The sequence below is a fragment of the Mastigoproctus giganteus genome, chromosome 10 (genome assembly GCF_048544385.1).
Source record: "Mastigoproctus giganteus isolate SK-2022 chromosome 10, ASM4854438v1, whole genome shotgun sequence".
In the NCBI taxonomy this organism is placed as follows: Eukaryota; Metazoa; Arthropoda; class Arachnida; order Uropygi; family Thelyphonidae; genus Mastigoproctus; species Mastigoproctus giganteus.
The window spans coordinates 229,848,188-229,866,329 of NC_143584.1; the positions used below are offsets into that span (position 1 = coordinate 229,848,188).

Here is an 18,142-nt window from a genome sequence, read left to right on the forward strand (position 1 = left end):
GAAACAACAAGTTAAATTCGACGCATTCTCCAACAAATATTTGGTCTTCTATCATACGTTTTGTTATGTTGGAAGTTTCTTAGACGCATTTGAAAGTGGAATATAAACCTTCGGTTATGCTCAAGTGTAAAATTTTCATTGCCATGTACAGAATATGATGTGCCGTTACTCCTCGGCGATCTTTTCGTCTTATTTCGCTAGTTGCCATCATAAACGGAGTAACACATAACCCATCTTTAAATTTATGTGAATAGCCAAAGTATGTCGCTGGAAACAGTTCCTCAGCATGTTCATCGTAAACTATAAATATCGGTTGATTGTGTTGTCCAGGAGCAATTGCAAGATATTTGTCTTCATTCCAAAGTAAAGTGTATTGCTGTGCCATAAGTAATTCAATGTCACTTTCAGATGACGCAATCTTCTCTACATTGCATACATGTTCGCTATTGGTAACTCTTGATGAAACTGTAGTAAGCAACTGCGATGTTATAACATTTGTACAGAGGGGTATTGATTAAATATCTTAGCCAAGAGTTTACTGTTTCTTTTCTCACATATCCTTGCAAGTAAGTTGATTTATGAATCAAAAGCTTCTTGATGTGAACGCTAAATGCATAATTGTCATCTAAAGAACAAGGCTACTCTCTAACCATATTATTCACGTCAACTGGTTAATTTATGACTTCCCCGACAATACCATAACTGTCAGTTTCAAATCGCAAATGTCAAATCTGAATGAATGGCAATCTAGCCAAAACCAACCGTTTGCTTAAACAATCAAGAAGTGGTAAATCCAATGGAAATAGATGATATATGAAGCCGTTGAACTTGGATAACGATGGTACATTTCCCGATTCTAAGCTAGTGAAGTATGTATTGCAAAGCATAAACGATGCCACGTTCTCTACTTCTGGAAATTCATCTTCAAGAATTTGTATATGGTTTGGCTTTGGTAATCTCAAAAACCACAGTCTGCCGCAAACACCGTAGACCTATCTGAATGAGTTTTTCAAAAACGTTCTTTATTAATATCTTTATTGCAGGCAGTGATTGGTTACATGATTGCCTGATGCAATAATACCCACAAAAGCAACAATGCTAGGGGCAATACAAGAAAAATTACTTAAAACATATATTAGGACATAAAACATATAATTACATATTTTACATATAAAATTAATATTAACATGTGAAAGGAAGACACACGAAAAGCGATGAAAAGACGATGGCAGTCACTCGGTTGAAGATGAAAGCTGATCCCTGATGATGTGTCTTCTGTACGATTTGTCCTCTATGAACTTTTTGTAGTCCATATCTATCTCCTGGACGTTGTGGAGCATCTCCATGGGCAGGAATCTATCCCCTATTCTGAGCCTCCATGCCACAGACTACAGAGAGGGGAGGGCTCTTAAGGGTTTTGGGGGGGAATCCTCCAATTGCACATCTGCCAAAAATTTGGCGTATTGACTTCACCCGCTATCATTTTAATTTACACAAACAAGCGGAGGGCAAATATCCGTTTGGAGACTTTTCTGTAATTTAGAAGTTGGGTGATATCTGAAGTATGTATGAGTGGTGGCAGTTTATGCTTGAAGAGGACCCACCGAAGAAGCCGGTACTCATCAGATGCAATGGTTTTTAGCGTGGTTTTCGTTGCCGATGCCCAGATTTCTGACCCGTAGGTGATGGCTGGCTGCAGAAACCAGTATATGTATTGGAGCATGTACTCAGGCTCTGTGACATGAAGGAAGTGTTGTTTGGCAAGCCATCTTGCTCTGCAGACCTTGGTGTTTGAAACCGAGTTTAGGGTCGAACATAACGCCGAGATCTTTGTGCTTATGACTGGGGTGATGGGGGTTCTGTAGATTTCCAGGTTTAGTTGCGTTGGGTTTGATTTGAGGGAAAATACCATTTTTTTTTCAGATTCTTAAGGCTGTTGATAATGGTTTCAGAAACAGAATCAGGTTGGGCGGTCCCATTGATCCGATTGAGGAGCTTCAAGTCGTCTGCATAAATGATAAATTCTGTTTGCTGACACAGGAATGGGTGGATGGCAGCCATAAAGAGGAGCCCTGAGAGAACTCCGCCCTGGGGTACACCTACACAAACTTTCCTTGTGAAAGATTTTTTATTCACAGTCAAGTGAAGGACCCTGGTCGTAAGTAGCGACTTCAAGCGACTTTCAAATTCTTTTGAAGCTAACGTATAACACTTTTGACGATCTTCATTTGCCGATTACACTGCTCTTTTTGATGTTGATGGTTGGACATCTGCCTCTAATTGATTCTGCTCGCGTTTACACTTATTACTCTCTCTCTCTCTCTCTCTCTCTCTCTCTTGCATTCCGCCACTGACTTGGTGCTTGCTTTTCAATGATATATTTCTGATTTTGTCAAAATATTTCAACACGTTTAGTTAATGTAACTTTCAGCATCATCACAACTTAAATAAATGAAACACAACTGCACTGCTCAACAAATGCGATGTAACTTAATGAAGTAGTTACTTTAATGAGTTGTTCAACTCTCAAAAACTAAAAATCCGATTTGAAATCTAGTTACACTGGTGTTCAAAGAAAGTGCCTCAACCCTTAAAATTGTAATTGTTGTCCAAATAACACAAGTGTGTGGCAAAATTTCTTACAGATTGCATCAGATAAGATTTACACGTGTAGGTGATGACGTAATATTGCATCAGCTGTTACTTTCAGCTATATAAGCACGCTCTGCATAAGTTGCTGTCATTCCTTGCTTGTGTCAGGATGGCGAATTACGTGCAGATAACACCAAGAGGAATGAGTGCTATTGTTGCTTTATGTGAGAAAGGATGTTCTTCCCGTCATATTGCTTACAGAGTAGAGTGTCTTGTCAGTCAACAGTGAGTAGATTTCTTTACAATCTCAAGAATACTGGTTCGGCTGATAGAAAAAAAGGAACCGGATGCAAACGAGTCTCTACACCAAAACAGGACCATGTTTTGAATTGCTCAGGCCTTAAAAACTGTAAAGCTTTTTGTCTGAGCTGAAAAGAGAATGGGAAGAACATACAGGAGTGATAGCAAGTGCAGTAACAGTCAGAAGACGCCTCTTCAAAAATGGACTTGTAGCCCATCGTTCTAAGAAGAAGAAGCCCGTCCTCATTAAAAAAATGAAAAAGGCCTGATTAATTTGGTTTAAGGAGCATGTCAAATAGATCCCGAGCAGTGGAAGTCAGTTATTTTCTCGGATGAGAAATTCAACCTGCACGGCTCTGATGGGAGTCAAATGATTCGCCGTAGATGTGGTGAAGAATACCATGCAGACTGTACGGTGTCTACAGTGAAATTCCCTACCAGTCAAATGATATGGGGGTGCATTTCGTATCGTGGAGTAGGTCACCTGCCATAAATGCCAATGGATACCTGGCTATATTGAAAGGCAAATTGCTGCCAACCATTAGAGACCATTTCAACCCATCGTTCAGGATGACTCTGCTCCTTGTCATCGGGCAAAAAGTGTAAGTAGGCACTTCTGTAGTTACTTTAGCTTCATTTCTGCATTAGAAGTTCAACAGTAATATGTTTACATTTGTTACAGGTGAAAACATGGTTGGAAGAACAGTCCATTACAACTCTTAGCTGGCCAGAAAACAGACCTGAATCCTGTTGACATCATGTCAACAGGATTCGTGGGAGAATCGTGTTGAGAATTTTGACATCGTGTCAACAGGATTCGTGAGAGAGAGAACTATTGGCATCGTGTGGAATCTGCAGTTTCCAGAAAGAAACCAAAGACCCTTTGTGAACTTCAGAAAGCCATAATTTGTGTTTGGAACCACGAACTATCAGTTGATTATCTTCAGAAATTGATCTTGTCAATGTCTTGATGGTGTGCCGCTGTCATCAGGGGCAGAGGCAGTTCACATAAATATTAGTTTGCACTTGATGAACTTTTCATTTTGTTTTCCATTTAAAAAAAATAAACTGAAGCAAACTTTTCATTTTGTTTTCCATTTAAAATGATAAACTGAGGGCTTATAATAACATTTCAGCCATAATTATCGTGTTTACCAAAACTGTTGTATAAAGGATGTAAATGCACATTTTGGAATATTTTGAGAGCACCTGTCAAATATTACTTAGCTTTGTCTTAACTATTAATAAATAACTTTTGTTTATATTTCTATTTTTGATGCTAGTCATTAATGTAACATACCATCGCAAAAAATGGTTAAAATGTGAAATTCCTAGGTGATGCACTTTCTTTGAACACCGCTGTATATATCCTTTATTATTATTAGCCTTAAGGTACAAGGAAGCCTGAGGCTTATCCTGCACCAGCCAAAAAAAAAAAAAAAAATTCCCTTGTTACCCTGAGAGAGAGACAGAGAGAGAGAGAGAGAGAGAGAGAGAAACAGAAGGGAATCACCAAGAAAGCAAGAAAGAGAAGAATGATGATATCCAGCTCAGGACATTATCAAAAAACTCTTGGCAAACCCATATTCACCAGATGTGAGCCCCTGGGGTCCTTGTAGAGCTCTCACAGGGCAACAATTTTATTGCTCACTGTTTTTGTCAAACATTTATAGTTTTCAAGATATTGCGAAAACATACTTGAAAATGCTTGAATTTTTCAACTCTCTCAACTTTGGATCGCTTTAGTCGGGAACCATAAGAGTTACATCAAAACTATTTATAGATGTGAAAACTACATTTCCTACTGAACAATTTTATCGCTTACTGTTTATGTCTATCTATCATAGTTTAGAAGTTATTGAGAGTGAAAGTAACCAAGGTGCAATGGCAAATGACCAAAATGTGAACTTTTTAGTTTTTTCGAAAAAAATTATATTAAATATCAAAATTTCTAATTTTTTCCTTGCATATTTATCAACATCATTATATACCCGACGAAATAAGTATAAATTGTTTATACTATTGTCTATTAGTTTCGGAGATATAACAGTGGTTAGACGTTTCACTTTTTAGGACAGCCTGAGTGCCGCAGGATTATCCCCAGCACAGACGTTATTCACATCAAAAAATCATAAAAATAGTGTAATTAGGCCCCACTGGATAGGGCTGGGTCCCACTGCAGCACCTCCGAGGATAGACTGGAAGAGATTAAACATGTGTCGCAGCAGATCTCCGAAAATGTAGCTACCCACACAAGAGATTTTTGATAAACATATTCAAGAATTCCAACACAGGTGAAGAGAGGTGTTCTCACCTGCTGCTATCGCATAAATTCCCTACTATCCAGGCTTAACAGAGATCTCCAGAATATTATGAATTTGTCAGACACACTGTAGCTGCACACTGTGTGCAGCTACTGTGGAGAAGACTACACACAGTCATATCAAAAGTAAAAGATCCTATACCTATTGAGGGCACAAGTGGAATTATATATGAGATAAAATGCTCAGATTGTGGGGAGTGTTGTGTTGGAGAGACAGTACACAGGTTTAAAGATCAGATGGGGGGAACATACTGGTGAACACTTCTGGGCAGAGAATTACCAAATTTCTACAAGCAACAATGTCACTGTTGGATCATTTGAATAGGCATTGGAAACGGAAAGGGCTCAAGAGCTTGCAGATTTCTTCTTAGGAACATAATACCATCAACTGAGATATATTCACCCCTCTTTGAAACCATAATTATTGGATAGGATGAATGGTTCTACCTGGCAGAACCATTCATCCTGTCTGTGTCATGTGTATATTTTAATTTTATGAATTTTAATATTCTATCTATGTTTTTATTGCCTTCGACTCTACATTTGTCAGTGTATCTTATTTTTATGTAAAAGTTTATCCTGTTTTATTTCTATTTTATTTTAATTAATTTTTGGTCATATATGGTTGGTATATCCCACTGCAGTTAGTATGAGTCAGTGGGTAGTTGATCGTTGGAACAAACTTCCAACCGTTGTTGTGGAAAAGGCTAGTTTATATAAATTCAAAAAAACAACTAAAACTATTAGAGGGGATGAACAGGTGAAATGAGAAGTGTTAGATATATTTTTTGGCTGAAAATATATAAATTTTCTTTTATGGATCAAATCATTTTCCACTACTACTAGCATTTAGGATTAGCATTAGTAGAGGCATATGATGCAAGAAAGCAGATATATAGCACCAGCCAAAACAAAAAAAAAAACCCTTCCCATTTCACCCATCTGGTTACTCCAAATGTTTGTCTAGTTCAGGCTTAAATTTATTTAAGATATCGACTTCCACAACAACAGATGGAAGTCTGTTCTAGCAATCAACTACCCGCTGGCTAAAGGCAAACTTATGCACATCTATTCTACAACTCTCTTTCCTCAATTTGAATCTACAAAGTATTGCCATAAATACTGTCATGTGTGTTACTTCATGTAGCCACAAAATAAAAAGAGACAGAAACTCAAAACTCTGTGGGTTTACCCTTGAACACCCAACAAATGAAGCAATACAACACTCATTCAAAATGACCCCTTTGTTTTTTTACACAAGACCTCAAATGTTCCGGCCATTCATCAATAAAAGTATGCACAATGTCCAGCGGGAAATTGGCCACAGCATGCTCCAGTGATCTCTTCAGGCTCTCCAATGTCACATACTGTTACATGCCTTTTATCACATACCACCCCTTCCAAAATAGCCGACAAATGGTAATCAAGTGGATTAAGATCTGGGCTGGCAGGAGGCCATTTGTCATGCTTGATGAACTCAGGCACTGAGGCCTGTTGGAAGATCCAGCACTGACCACTGAAGAGAGTCTGATTGAGGGGTCTCACTTGCGGCTCCAGAACATCATTCAGGTACACCCTTGCACTGGTTTTCATCCCACCTCCCAAAAAAAACATAAATGCAGCTTTCCTCCCCACCAAACCATCACTGAAGCTGGACGATGACCCCTTTCAACCCTTTTAATGGCCTGACATGCCTCTGCAGAGCTATGGGCATACACTTTGTCATTTTGACGATTGTAACTCTCTTCAATAGTAAAAATCTTATCTCTAGAAGTATACCATGTACTAACATTAGCCAGAATATAAAAAATGCAAGCTCATATCTTCAAACATGTTATGAATACTCCATATATTCAAGTAAGCCATTCATCTGAAATAAGCCATTCATCTGAATAAATATTTAACAGTGGTTAACTAACTCACCAAGATGTACATATTTTCCATTTTCATCCTTTTCTGCTATAGGATTTGATTCTCGCTCCAAATCTTTGCGGTATCTCTTTATATTTCTGACCATAAGATCCTTCCTTGTTAGTTCATAATGATTTGGAAAGTGATTTATGAACCTAAACAAAGAAGAAATACAACTAAATAACTGTTAGTGTACATATTGCTCAGAAGAGATTTGAAAAGAAATGTACATCTTACACCAAATTTATGAAAATATCATATTCGGTAATTATTACATTAACACCACTCTTTTTCCACGTGAAATTAATAATATAGTTTATTAGGCTGATCGTCTACATAACTATATTTTAAGATGACATTTTGGGTATCTTACCAATACCTATCACCAGACCATGCTGTTGGGGAACAGAACGTTTTGCAAAAGCATCATTAGAAGATGGGGAAAACTCATTTTAAGATATCCTAAAGATAAAGATAGATAAAGATATCCTTTAAGTTATCTTTAAGAAGAAGCCCAGAGGAGAATGAGAAAAACTATATGTGAACTGGCCTTGGCAATGATGATGGAGCAGTCAAGATGTTACCTAACCACTACTTTACACAATGAAATAATCCCCTCTTTGTCATTGGTGGAAAAGTTACCATTAGCATTAGCATTAGTAGAGGCATTTGATGCAAGAAAGCAAGCTTATGCAGCATCAGCCAAAAAAAAAAATAAATAAAATAAAAAAATAAAAAAAGAAACCACTTACACTTCACCCCTCTGTTCATTCAAAATACCTGTCCAGCTGAGCCTTAAACTTATTTAGGCTATCAACTTCCACGACAAGGGATGGAAGTCTGTTCCACCAACCAACCACCCGCTGGCTAAAGGCAAATTTCCGCACGTCTATCCTACATCTGTCTTTCCTCAATTTGAATTTATGCCCTCTCAGGTGATTATTCTGAGCGAGAGGAAGAATCCCATCAGCATTGAGCATGCTTAAACCATTCAAGGCTTTATACACCTCTATCAGATCACCACGCTGGTGCCTAGTCTGCAGACACTGTAATTTGCAAAACTTAAGCCTTTCTTCATAAGAGCACCCCTTTGTTCCATTCACTAATCTTGTTGCCCTTCTCTGTACTCGTTCCAGCAACTCTACATCCTTATTGAAATGAGGCCTCCAGACCTGTATACAGTACTCTAGTTGTGGCCTGACCATTGCCTTATACAAGGGAATAATCACCTCCTTATTCCTGCTAGAAAAACTCCTATATATCATTGACAATACACCATGAGCTACTCTTGCAGCCCGTCTGCACTGCTCAGAGAACTTCATATCTGCCTGCACAACCACCCCCAGGTCCCTTTCAGTACCACAGAGTTGATACGTTGCTCTGGGGTTGCTGTTTCCCATGTGTACTACTTTACATTTGTCAATGTTAAACTTCATTTGCCACCTCTCAGCCCATCTGCTCAACCTTTCCAGATCCTGTTGCAGCAGCATAGTGTCAGTAGTGTCCTTGACAACCCTGCCTACCTTTGTATCGTCTGCAAACTTCGACATTAAGCTTGATATACCCTCATCAATATCATTTATGAATACAGAAAACAATAATGGACCCAACACTGAGCCCTGAGGGACTCCACTAATAACATTAGTCCACGACGAGCAGTGTCCATTGATTACCACTCTCTGTCTTCTCCCCCCTCAGCCACCCCTTTATCCACAGCAGCAATTTGCCTCCAATGTCTCCAAGTTCCAAACTTTGGAAAAAGATACACTGCAACTTTTAGCATAATTGGATGGATTCCATCAGCACTAAGTGGTTTGTTTGAATATCTGATGCTGATGTAAAACGCTTACTTAAAAATTTGTTAAAAATATGAGCTAGTCCACTGAAAATAGTTGAAAAATTGTCTAAGACTATTATATTCACCTTTGAAGAAACAAAATCCTTTCCTTTTACCTTTCACTGTAGTTATTTCTCTGAATAAATCCCACATCAATATGCTATGACCACTGTCATCTAGCGAATCCTTTACTTGAAGAGACTTAATCCACTCATGCACACCTTCTCAATGGTAAGCCCTGTTACGTCACTTAGGTGGGAACAAATATGTAGAGTGGTTCTTTTCAGGGAGATATAAGCAGTGCAGAATTGGAATTTGGGGAGAACAATGTGTACAGAAAGGATAGACAGGACAAGAATGGAGGAGCAGTTATGCTCAGAGGTGTACTGCTAAAAAAAATAGTACCGAAATACTCATTCTCCAGAAGACTATATGATAACGCCACATCGACCGTACAGTAACTTAATCAGACTTCAGACTCACAGTTCATAGAACAACCAGTTATAGTATTCAGCTCTTGGCGAATCAAAATGCAGCATTTGCATGCATCATAGTAGCATTAGCATTAGTAGAGGCATTTGATGTAAGAAAGCAAGCATATGTCAAAAATTACTGTTGCTGCATATGTCATATGCAGCAACAGTCAAAAAAAAAAAAAAAAAAATCCCACTTGCACTTCACCCCTCTGTTCGTTCAAAATACCTGTCCAGCTGAGCCTTAAACTTATTTAGGCTATCAACTTCCACAACAAGGGATGGAAGTCTGTTCCACCAACCAACCACCCATTGGCTAAAGGCAAATTTCCGCACGTCTATCCTACATTTGTCTGTCCTCAATTTGAATTTATGCCCTCTCACGTGATTATTCTGAGCAAGAGCAAGAATCCCATCAGCATTGAGCATGCTCAAACCATTCAAGGCTTTATACACCTCTATCAGATCACCTGTTATGTTGTTGTTGTTGTTGTTATTTGGTTTTTAGGAGCATTAGCAACTAAGGACATATTGCTCAGGGATATGAGGTCGTCATTCCCTCACCTTTCCGCATCCTCCGGATTTGGTGGTGATGGGCTCGAACCCGATCTAATCAAGAAGCGTATACTACGCACTGCTGCTCCTTCCCACCTGGCTACGGAGGCACCATCAGATCACCTCGCTGGTGCCTAGTCTCTAGGCACTGTAATTTGCAAAACTTAAGCCTTTCTTCGTAAGAGCACCCCTTTGTTCCATTCACTAATCTTGTTGCCCTTCTCTGTACTCGTTCCAGCAGCTCTACATCCTTCTTGAAATGAGGCCTCCAGACCTGTATACAGTACTCTAGGTGTGGCCTGACCATTGCCTTATACAATGGAATAATCACCTCCTTATCCCTGCTGGAAAAATTCCTATATATCATTGACAATACTCCATGAGCTACTCTTGCAGCCCGTCTGCACTGCTCACAGAACTTCATATCTGCCTGCACAACCACCCCTAAGTCCCTTTCATTCTCTACCACTGTCAGTGTAGTACCACAGAGTTGATACGTTGCTCTGGGGTTGCTGTTTCCCATGTGTAGTACTTTACATTTGTCAATGTTAAACTTCATTTGCCACCTCTCAGCCCATCTGCTCAACCTTTCCAGATCCTGTTGCAGCAGCACAGTGTCCGTAGTGTCCTTGACAACCCTGCCAACCTTTGTATCGTCTGCAAACTTGGACATTAAGCCGGATATACCATCATCAATATCACTTATAAATACAGAAAACAATAATGGACCCAACACTGAGCCCTGAGGGACTCCACTAATAACATCAGTCCACGATGAGCAGTGTCCATTGATTACCACTCTCTGTCTTCTCCCCCTCAACCACCCCTTTATCCATAGCAGCAATTTGCCTCCAATGTCACACTGCTCCAATTTGTGTAGCAGTCTTCCATATGCAACAGTATCAAAAGCCTTTCTAAGATCCAAGTATATAATATCAAAGTTATTCCCTGCATCCAGTTCTTTTGTGACAGCATCATAGTATCCAATCAAGTTGGTCAGGCAAGACTTCCCCTTAACAAAACCATGCTGTGTCTGAGCTATAACTGAAGTCTTGTCTAAATGATCCTGCAGTGCTTCTTTAACCAGTGCCTCCATTAATTTTCCTGGAACAGAAGTTAAGCTCACAGGTCTATAATTACTTGTGTCAGCCTTTGATCCTCCATTGTGAATTGGGGTCACATTTGCACATTTCCAGTCTATGGGTACCTCCCCTGAGTCCAAGGAAGCTCTCATAATTAGGGCTAAGGGTTTGCTTACTTCCTTTGCTGCCTCCTTTAATATAACTGGATAGATCCCATCCACCCCGGGTGCCTTTCTTGTGTTTATCTTCAACAGTTTCTCCTCCACTTTACTCCCAGTTATTTCAAGATTCTGTAGCTTACTGCTAGAGTTGAATACACCTCTGGCATTCCCCTCGCTGAATAACTCCTCATGTGTGAATGTCGATGCAAAATATTCATTTAGTTTGTTGGCTACCTGAGCAGGATTATCAACACTTGGCCCATCAATATCAAGTGGACCAATCTGATTCATCCCCTTCCTTCTAGAGTTTACATAAGTAAAGAACTCTTTGCTGTTTTTCTTTGCATCCCTTGCCAAGGATTTCTCGTAATCTGCCTTCACCTGCCTAACCTCCTTTGTAACTTGGTTGCATATCAACTTGTATCTATCATAGGCTTCTGTGTCATGTGTTAATTTGTATGCATCCCATGCATTTTTCTTCTCTGCCATATGCCTCATTAGTTCATCTGACATCCATTTTGGCCTAAACCTTGAACAATATTTCTTAGTTGGTATGTAAAGCCTAGTAGCTTCCAAGATAAGTTCTTTGAATACTTCCCATTTTGAATTTGCTGTTGGTAACATCATCAGTTAGTCCCACTGTATAGAATTTAAATACTGTCTCAGTCCATCGTAGTCGCCTTTACAGAAGCAATAACCCTTCCCTTTACCCCTAATGGTAGTTACCTCTTTGAGTAAATCCCACTTCAGCACACTGTGATCACTGCCACCTAGTAGTTCATTTATCTGCAGATTCTTAATGCATGAAGAATCACTGCTGATAATCAAATCAAGAGTATTACTCCCTCTAGTTGCCTCCCGAACATGCTGATGTAGAAAACAATCATCCAATAAATCCACAAAAGCCCTGCTAGTGTGTGAGTAACCAGCCCCCAAATTCCAGTCAATATCTGGGAAATTAAAATCTCCCATTATAAGACACTCTGATTTACTGGCCCACTCTATTTCCCTGTACAGTTCCTTATTATACTCATCAGAGTCACTAGGCCTATAGCACACTCCTACTCTCAATTTTGATCTCCCAATGATTATGTCACACCAAACTGACACCACACTGCACTGTCCAGCGATGTCGACTGGCTTCACTTCCTTGGTTTTTATGTGTTTCTTAACTAATGGCATAACCCCCCCCCCTTCCTATCCTGTCTATCCTTTCTGTAGACGTTGTACTCCCCAAATTGCAAGTTCTGCATCCCTTATATCTGTGTGACAAACCACGTCTCTGATATCCCAACAATATCTGCCTTCGATGTTTTGAGCAATACCTCAAATTCATCAAATTTATTTACTAAACTCCTAGCATTGGTGTACACGCAAGTATACCTGCACCTGTTTCTATTCTTAGCTACCTTAACACAACCCATGTGTTTACTTGTACCGCAATGGCTCCCAGCAGTCTCTGAAATACCATGCATCTTGTTTTTCAGGCTTCTGGTCATTCTAATAGACGCAAGTGCAAGAATCTCTTTCACCTCTGCCAGTGGCTACTGTCAATCTATTGGTCTTTGTCTCCCCCCCAAGCTAGCAGTTTTCCAAACCATCTAACACTGCCTCGATAGCATCAGCAAATATTCTTGCACCCTTTCTATTTAAGTGTATCCCATCCCTGTAGAAGCAATCTCTCCTGTTAACAAGTACAGTCCAGGCTGAAAAAAATTCTACCCCTTGAGCCTTGCACAATCTTTCCAGGGCGAATTGATCGACAAGGCTCTCATCATATCTCCCTCCTATCGTGTCCTGGGCAGAATTGCAGACACTTTCAAATTCACCCTAATTCTCGGCTTTTGTTCAACAGTGACCTGTACTTGTTAAGTAATTCTGCCCGGTCTCCTACTCTTAATATTATTAGTGCCAATGTGTACAACTATATCACCTTTTGTGCCCTTAAAAGATGATATTCGCTCTACAACGTCATCAACCTTTGCCACTGGCGACATACCCTGGTCCTGTTCCACCTATCTTTTTTACAAAGCATGTTCTCCGTTTCCCTGACAATAGAGTCACCAACAACTACTAGTTCCTTCAGGACCAGCGCATCTGCTTAGGGGTTGTCTCTGTGTCACGCGATGCCCAAGTGCAAGCTCTGGCGTTGATGTGGGCAGCTGAGAGCTTGAATGGGGCCCCTCAATTTAGTTTCTTCGAGGCATCCACCGTGTCCTTCAAGCTCTCATATAGGCCAACAAGAACGCCGAGTTGTTGCCTGATATCGATACACTCCTTGCATCGCGCACACACAATGACATCCCCCTTGGCAGTATCATGTCCCATACCCGATTGCTCTGCAAACATCAAGCAAACAGTGCATTTTATAAGGCTGTGAGTCAGAGGACAACTGCCCCCCCTCAGTTCTGCTCTGAGCCACAGCACTTCCATTAGCTTGAGCCTTTTGCTCTGCTGCTCTGGTCTGAATCATGATTCTATTAATTTATTAATTAATTATGTTATGTTATTAATTATATTACGTTTGTAATCAAGTCGTTATATGTATTTATTTAAACGTACAATTTAACTGCTAACGAAGTTCAACTAATGCTATCTAGTACGGTATATAACCTACGGTATATCTAGTACGGTATCACAATGGGCGGGAAAGTACTAACGGTAGCGGTAGTTACGAACGGTAGTTACGAACACGTGGAAACCCTTACCGATACTTTTACAAGGCCGAGTAAAGAATAAATACACAAATTAATCAAAAAATCACAAAATAAATGTTACACTACTAAATTTAATCAAAAGTTTTAGAAAAACAATAATTTCAAATCAATAAATAAAAAAAATCCACTTAGCGGCTTTGAACACGACCGTCACTAGTAGCCTCGTCAGAAAATCTTATAATTATGGCTAAGGGTTTGCTTACTTCCTTCGTTGCCTACTTTAATATAACTAGATAGATCCCATCCACCTCAGGTTCTTGTGTTTATCTTCAACAATTTCTCCTCCACATTACTCTCAGTTATTACAAGATTCTCTAGCTTACTGCCAGAGTTGAATACACCTCTGGCATTCCCCTCGCTGAGTAACTCCTCATGTGTGAATGTTCATTTAGTTTCTTAGCTACCTGAGCAGGATCATCAACAGTTGACCCATCAAGTGGACCAATCTGATTCATCCCCTTCCTTCTAGAGTTTACATAAGTAAAGAACTCTTTGCTGTTTTTCTTTGCATCCCTTGCCAAAGATTTCTCGTAATCTGCCTTCGTCTGCCTAACCTCCTTTGTAACTTGGTTACAGATCAATTTGTATCTATCATAGGCTTCTGTGTCATGTGTTAATTTGTATGTATCCCATGCATTTTTCTTCTCTGCCATATGTCTCATTAGTTCATCTGACATCCATTTAGGCATATTGACATCCAATATTTCTTAGTTGGTATGTAAAGCCTAGTAGCTTCCAAGATAAGTTCTTTGAATGATTCCCATTTTGAATTTGCTGTTGGTAACATCATCAGTTGGTCCCACTGTATAAAATTTAAATACTGTCTCAATCCATCGTAGTCACCTTTAAGAAAGCAATAACCCTTCCCTTTACTCCAAATGGTAGTTACCTCTTTGAGTAAATTCCACTTCAGCACACTGTGATCACAGAAGGAGTCATCACGGTGTGAGTATATCTCATTCATTGGATCTCTTCATCTAACACATTGTACTTTAATAAGAAACATTCAAGTTTAATTGTGAAATTTATATTCTTGTTTTTAAATAAACTTTTAAAGACATTTATTAATATTAAAGATTACTATTAATATATATTTTTAGTAGCAATGGGTAAAATAGACATTTTTCCATCCCCTATGATTATGCCATTGTTTCATAATATAAGGTGTATAAATTTAAACACTTTCTATTATGACATTTAGAAAAAAAGTACTGGAATATTGTTTCAGTGCGTTTCGCCCAAATACACCACTGGTTATGCTGTTAGTTAAGAAACATATAAAATCTAAAGAAGTGCATCCAACTGATGTTGGTGGACAATGCAATGTTGAGTCTGTTTGGTCTCACATAAGCACTGGGAAAGGAAAAATGAGAGTGTGTGTGTGAGTGTTATAAGCCTAATGAATCAGATGAGTATAATGAGCAATTGTGCAGAGAAATAGAGTGAGCCAGTAAATCAGAATATCTTATAATGGGGGATTTTAACTTTCCAGATATTGACTGGAACTTGTGAGTTGGTCACTCGTATACTAGTGACCAACCCACAAGTTCCACAAGACTTTTGTGGATTTATTGGATGACTGTTGTCTACAGTTCAAGAGGCAACCAGAAGGAGAAAAACTCTTGATCTGATTATCAGCAGTGATAATTCATGCATTAAGAATTTGCAGAGAAAGGAACCACTGGGAAACAATGATCACAATGTACTGATGTGGGAATTACTTAAAGATGCAACTACCATCAAGGCTAAAGGGAAGGGCTTTTACTTTTGTAAAGGTGACTACAGGGGTTTCATACAGTTTTTAAATTCTGTACAGTGGGATCAACTGGTGATGTTGCCAACATTGAATTCTAAATGGGAAGCCTTCAGGGACTTAATTTTGGAGGCTACTAGGCATTTCATTCTAATAAGAAATACTGTTGAAGGTTTAGGCCTAAATGGATTTCAAATGCATTAATGAGGCTCGTGGCAGAGAAGAAAAACGTATGGGATTCATATAAAATATCAGGTGACACAGAAGCCTATGGTAGGTATAAACTAGTCTGTAATCAAGTCTAGTTTATACACATTGGAGCAATGTGACATTGGAGGCAAATTGCTGTTATGGATAAAGGGGTGGTTGAGGGGGAGAAGACAGAGAGTGGTAATCAATGGACACTGCTCATCGTGGACTAATGTTATTAGTGGAGTCCCTCAGGGCTCAGTGTTGGGTCCATTATTGTTTTCTGTATTTATAAATGATATTGATGATGGTATATCAAGCTTAATGTCCAAGTTTGCAGATGATACAAAGGTTGGCAGGGTTGTCAAGGACACTACTGACACTATGCTGCTGCAACAGGATCTGGAAAGGTTGAGCAGATGGGCTGAGAGGTGGCAAATGAAGTTTAACATTCACAAATGTAAAGTACTACACATGGGAAACAGCAACCCCAGAGCAACGTATCAACTCTGTGGTACTACACTGACAGTGGTAGAGAATGAAAGGGACTTGGGGGTGATTGTGCAGGCAGATATGAAGTTCTCTGAGCAGTGCAGACGGGCTGCAAGAGTAGCTCATGGAGTATTGTCAATGATATACAGGAATTTTTCCAGCAGGGATAAGGAGGTGATTATTCCCTTGTGTAAGGCAATGGTCAGGCCACAACTAGAGTACTGTATACAGGTCTGGAGGCCTCATTTCAAGAAGGATGTAGGGCTGCTGGAATGAGTACGGAGAAGGGCAACAAGATTAGTGAATGGAACAAAGGGGTGCTCTTACGAAGAAAGGCTTAAGTTTTGCAAATTACAGTGTCTGGAGACTAGGCACCAGCGAGGTGATCTGATAGAGGTGTATAAAGCCTTGAATGGTTTAAGCATGCTCAATGCTGATGGGATTCTTCCTCTAGCTCAGAAAAATCACCTGAGAGGGCATAAATTCAAATTGAGGAAAGACAGATGTAGGATAGACGTCCGGAAATTTGCCTTTAGCCAGTGGGTGGTTGGTTGGTGGAACAGACTGCCATCCCTTGTGGTGGAGGTTGATAGCCTAAAATAAGTTTAAGGCTCAGCTGGACAGGTATTTTGAACGAACAGAGGGGTGAAGTGGAAGTGGGTTTTTTTTTTTTTTTTTTGGCTGATGCTGCATAAGCTTGCTTTCTTGCATCAAATGCCTCTACTAATGCTAATGCTAATGCTAAGTCACAAAGAAGGTTAGGCAGGCAAAGGCAGATTACAAGAAATCTTTGGCAAAAGAAAAACAACAAATAGATCTTTACTTTTGTAAACTCTAGAAGGAAAGGGATGAATCAGATTGGTCCATTTGATATAGATGGTTCAACTATTGATGATCCTGCTCAGGTAGCTGATAAACTGAATGTGTATTTTGCGTCTACATTCACACATGAGGAGTTATTCAATGAGAGGAATTCCAGAGGTTTATCAAAATTTAACAGTGAGCTAAGTGATTTTGTAATAACTGAGAGCAAAGTGGAACAGAAATTGTTGAAGTTAAACATAAGGAAGGCATCTGGGGTAAACGGGATCTATCCAGTTATATTAAAAGAGGCAGCAAAGGAAGTAAGCAAACCCTAAGCAATAAATATGAGAGCTTCCTTGGACTCAGGGGAGGTCCTAGTGGACTGGAGGTGTGCAAAGGTATCACCAATTCACAAAGGGGGTTCAAAAGGTGACACAAATATCTATAAACCTGTTAGTTTAACTTGTGTTCTGGGGAAAATAATGGAATCACTGGTTAAAGAGGCATTGCAGGATCATCTAGACAAGACTGCAGTAATAGTTAAGACACAGCATGGATTTGTTAAAGGGAGCTCTTGACTGACCAATTTGATTGGATACTATGATGTGGTCACAAAGTAACTGAATGCCAAAAATAATTTTGATATTATATACTTGGATTTCATATAAGCTTTTGATACTGTTGCACATGGAAGACTGCTGTGCAAATTGGAGAGATATGGCATTAAGGGTAAGTTACTACAAAGGATAAAGGGATGGTTGAGTGGGAAACGACAGAGAATGGCAATCAATGGACACTGCTCTTCGTGGAGAAATGTTATTAGTGGAGTTCCCCAGGGTTCGGTGTTGGGTCCATTGTTGTTTTGTATATTTATCAATGATATTGATGAAGGTATATCAGCTTTAATGTTCAAGTTTGCGACCACACGAAGGTTGGCAGGGTTGTTAACGGCT

The 18,142-nt window shown here is 39.4% G+C and overlaps 1 protein-coding gene across 2 annotated transcripts in view; it reads right to left on the reverse strand.

The window, feature by feature from the left end:
• The window catches only part of TTLL1B (Tubulin tyrosine ligase-like 1B), a 262,941-nt gene that overhangs the window by 191,797 nt on the left and 53,002 nt on the right, over positions 1-18,142 (reverse strand). For both annotated transcript variants that reach the window (XM_090384144.1, XM_090384143.1), the window contains exon 4: positions 7,139-7,281. In XM_090384144.1, the coding sequence (XP_090240270.1) occupies positions 7,139-7,281 (143 nt within the window). The remainder of the gene's footprint in view (positions 1-7,138; positions 7,282-18,142) is intronic.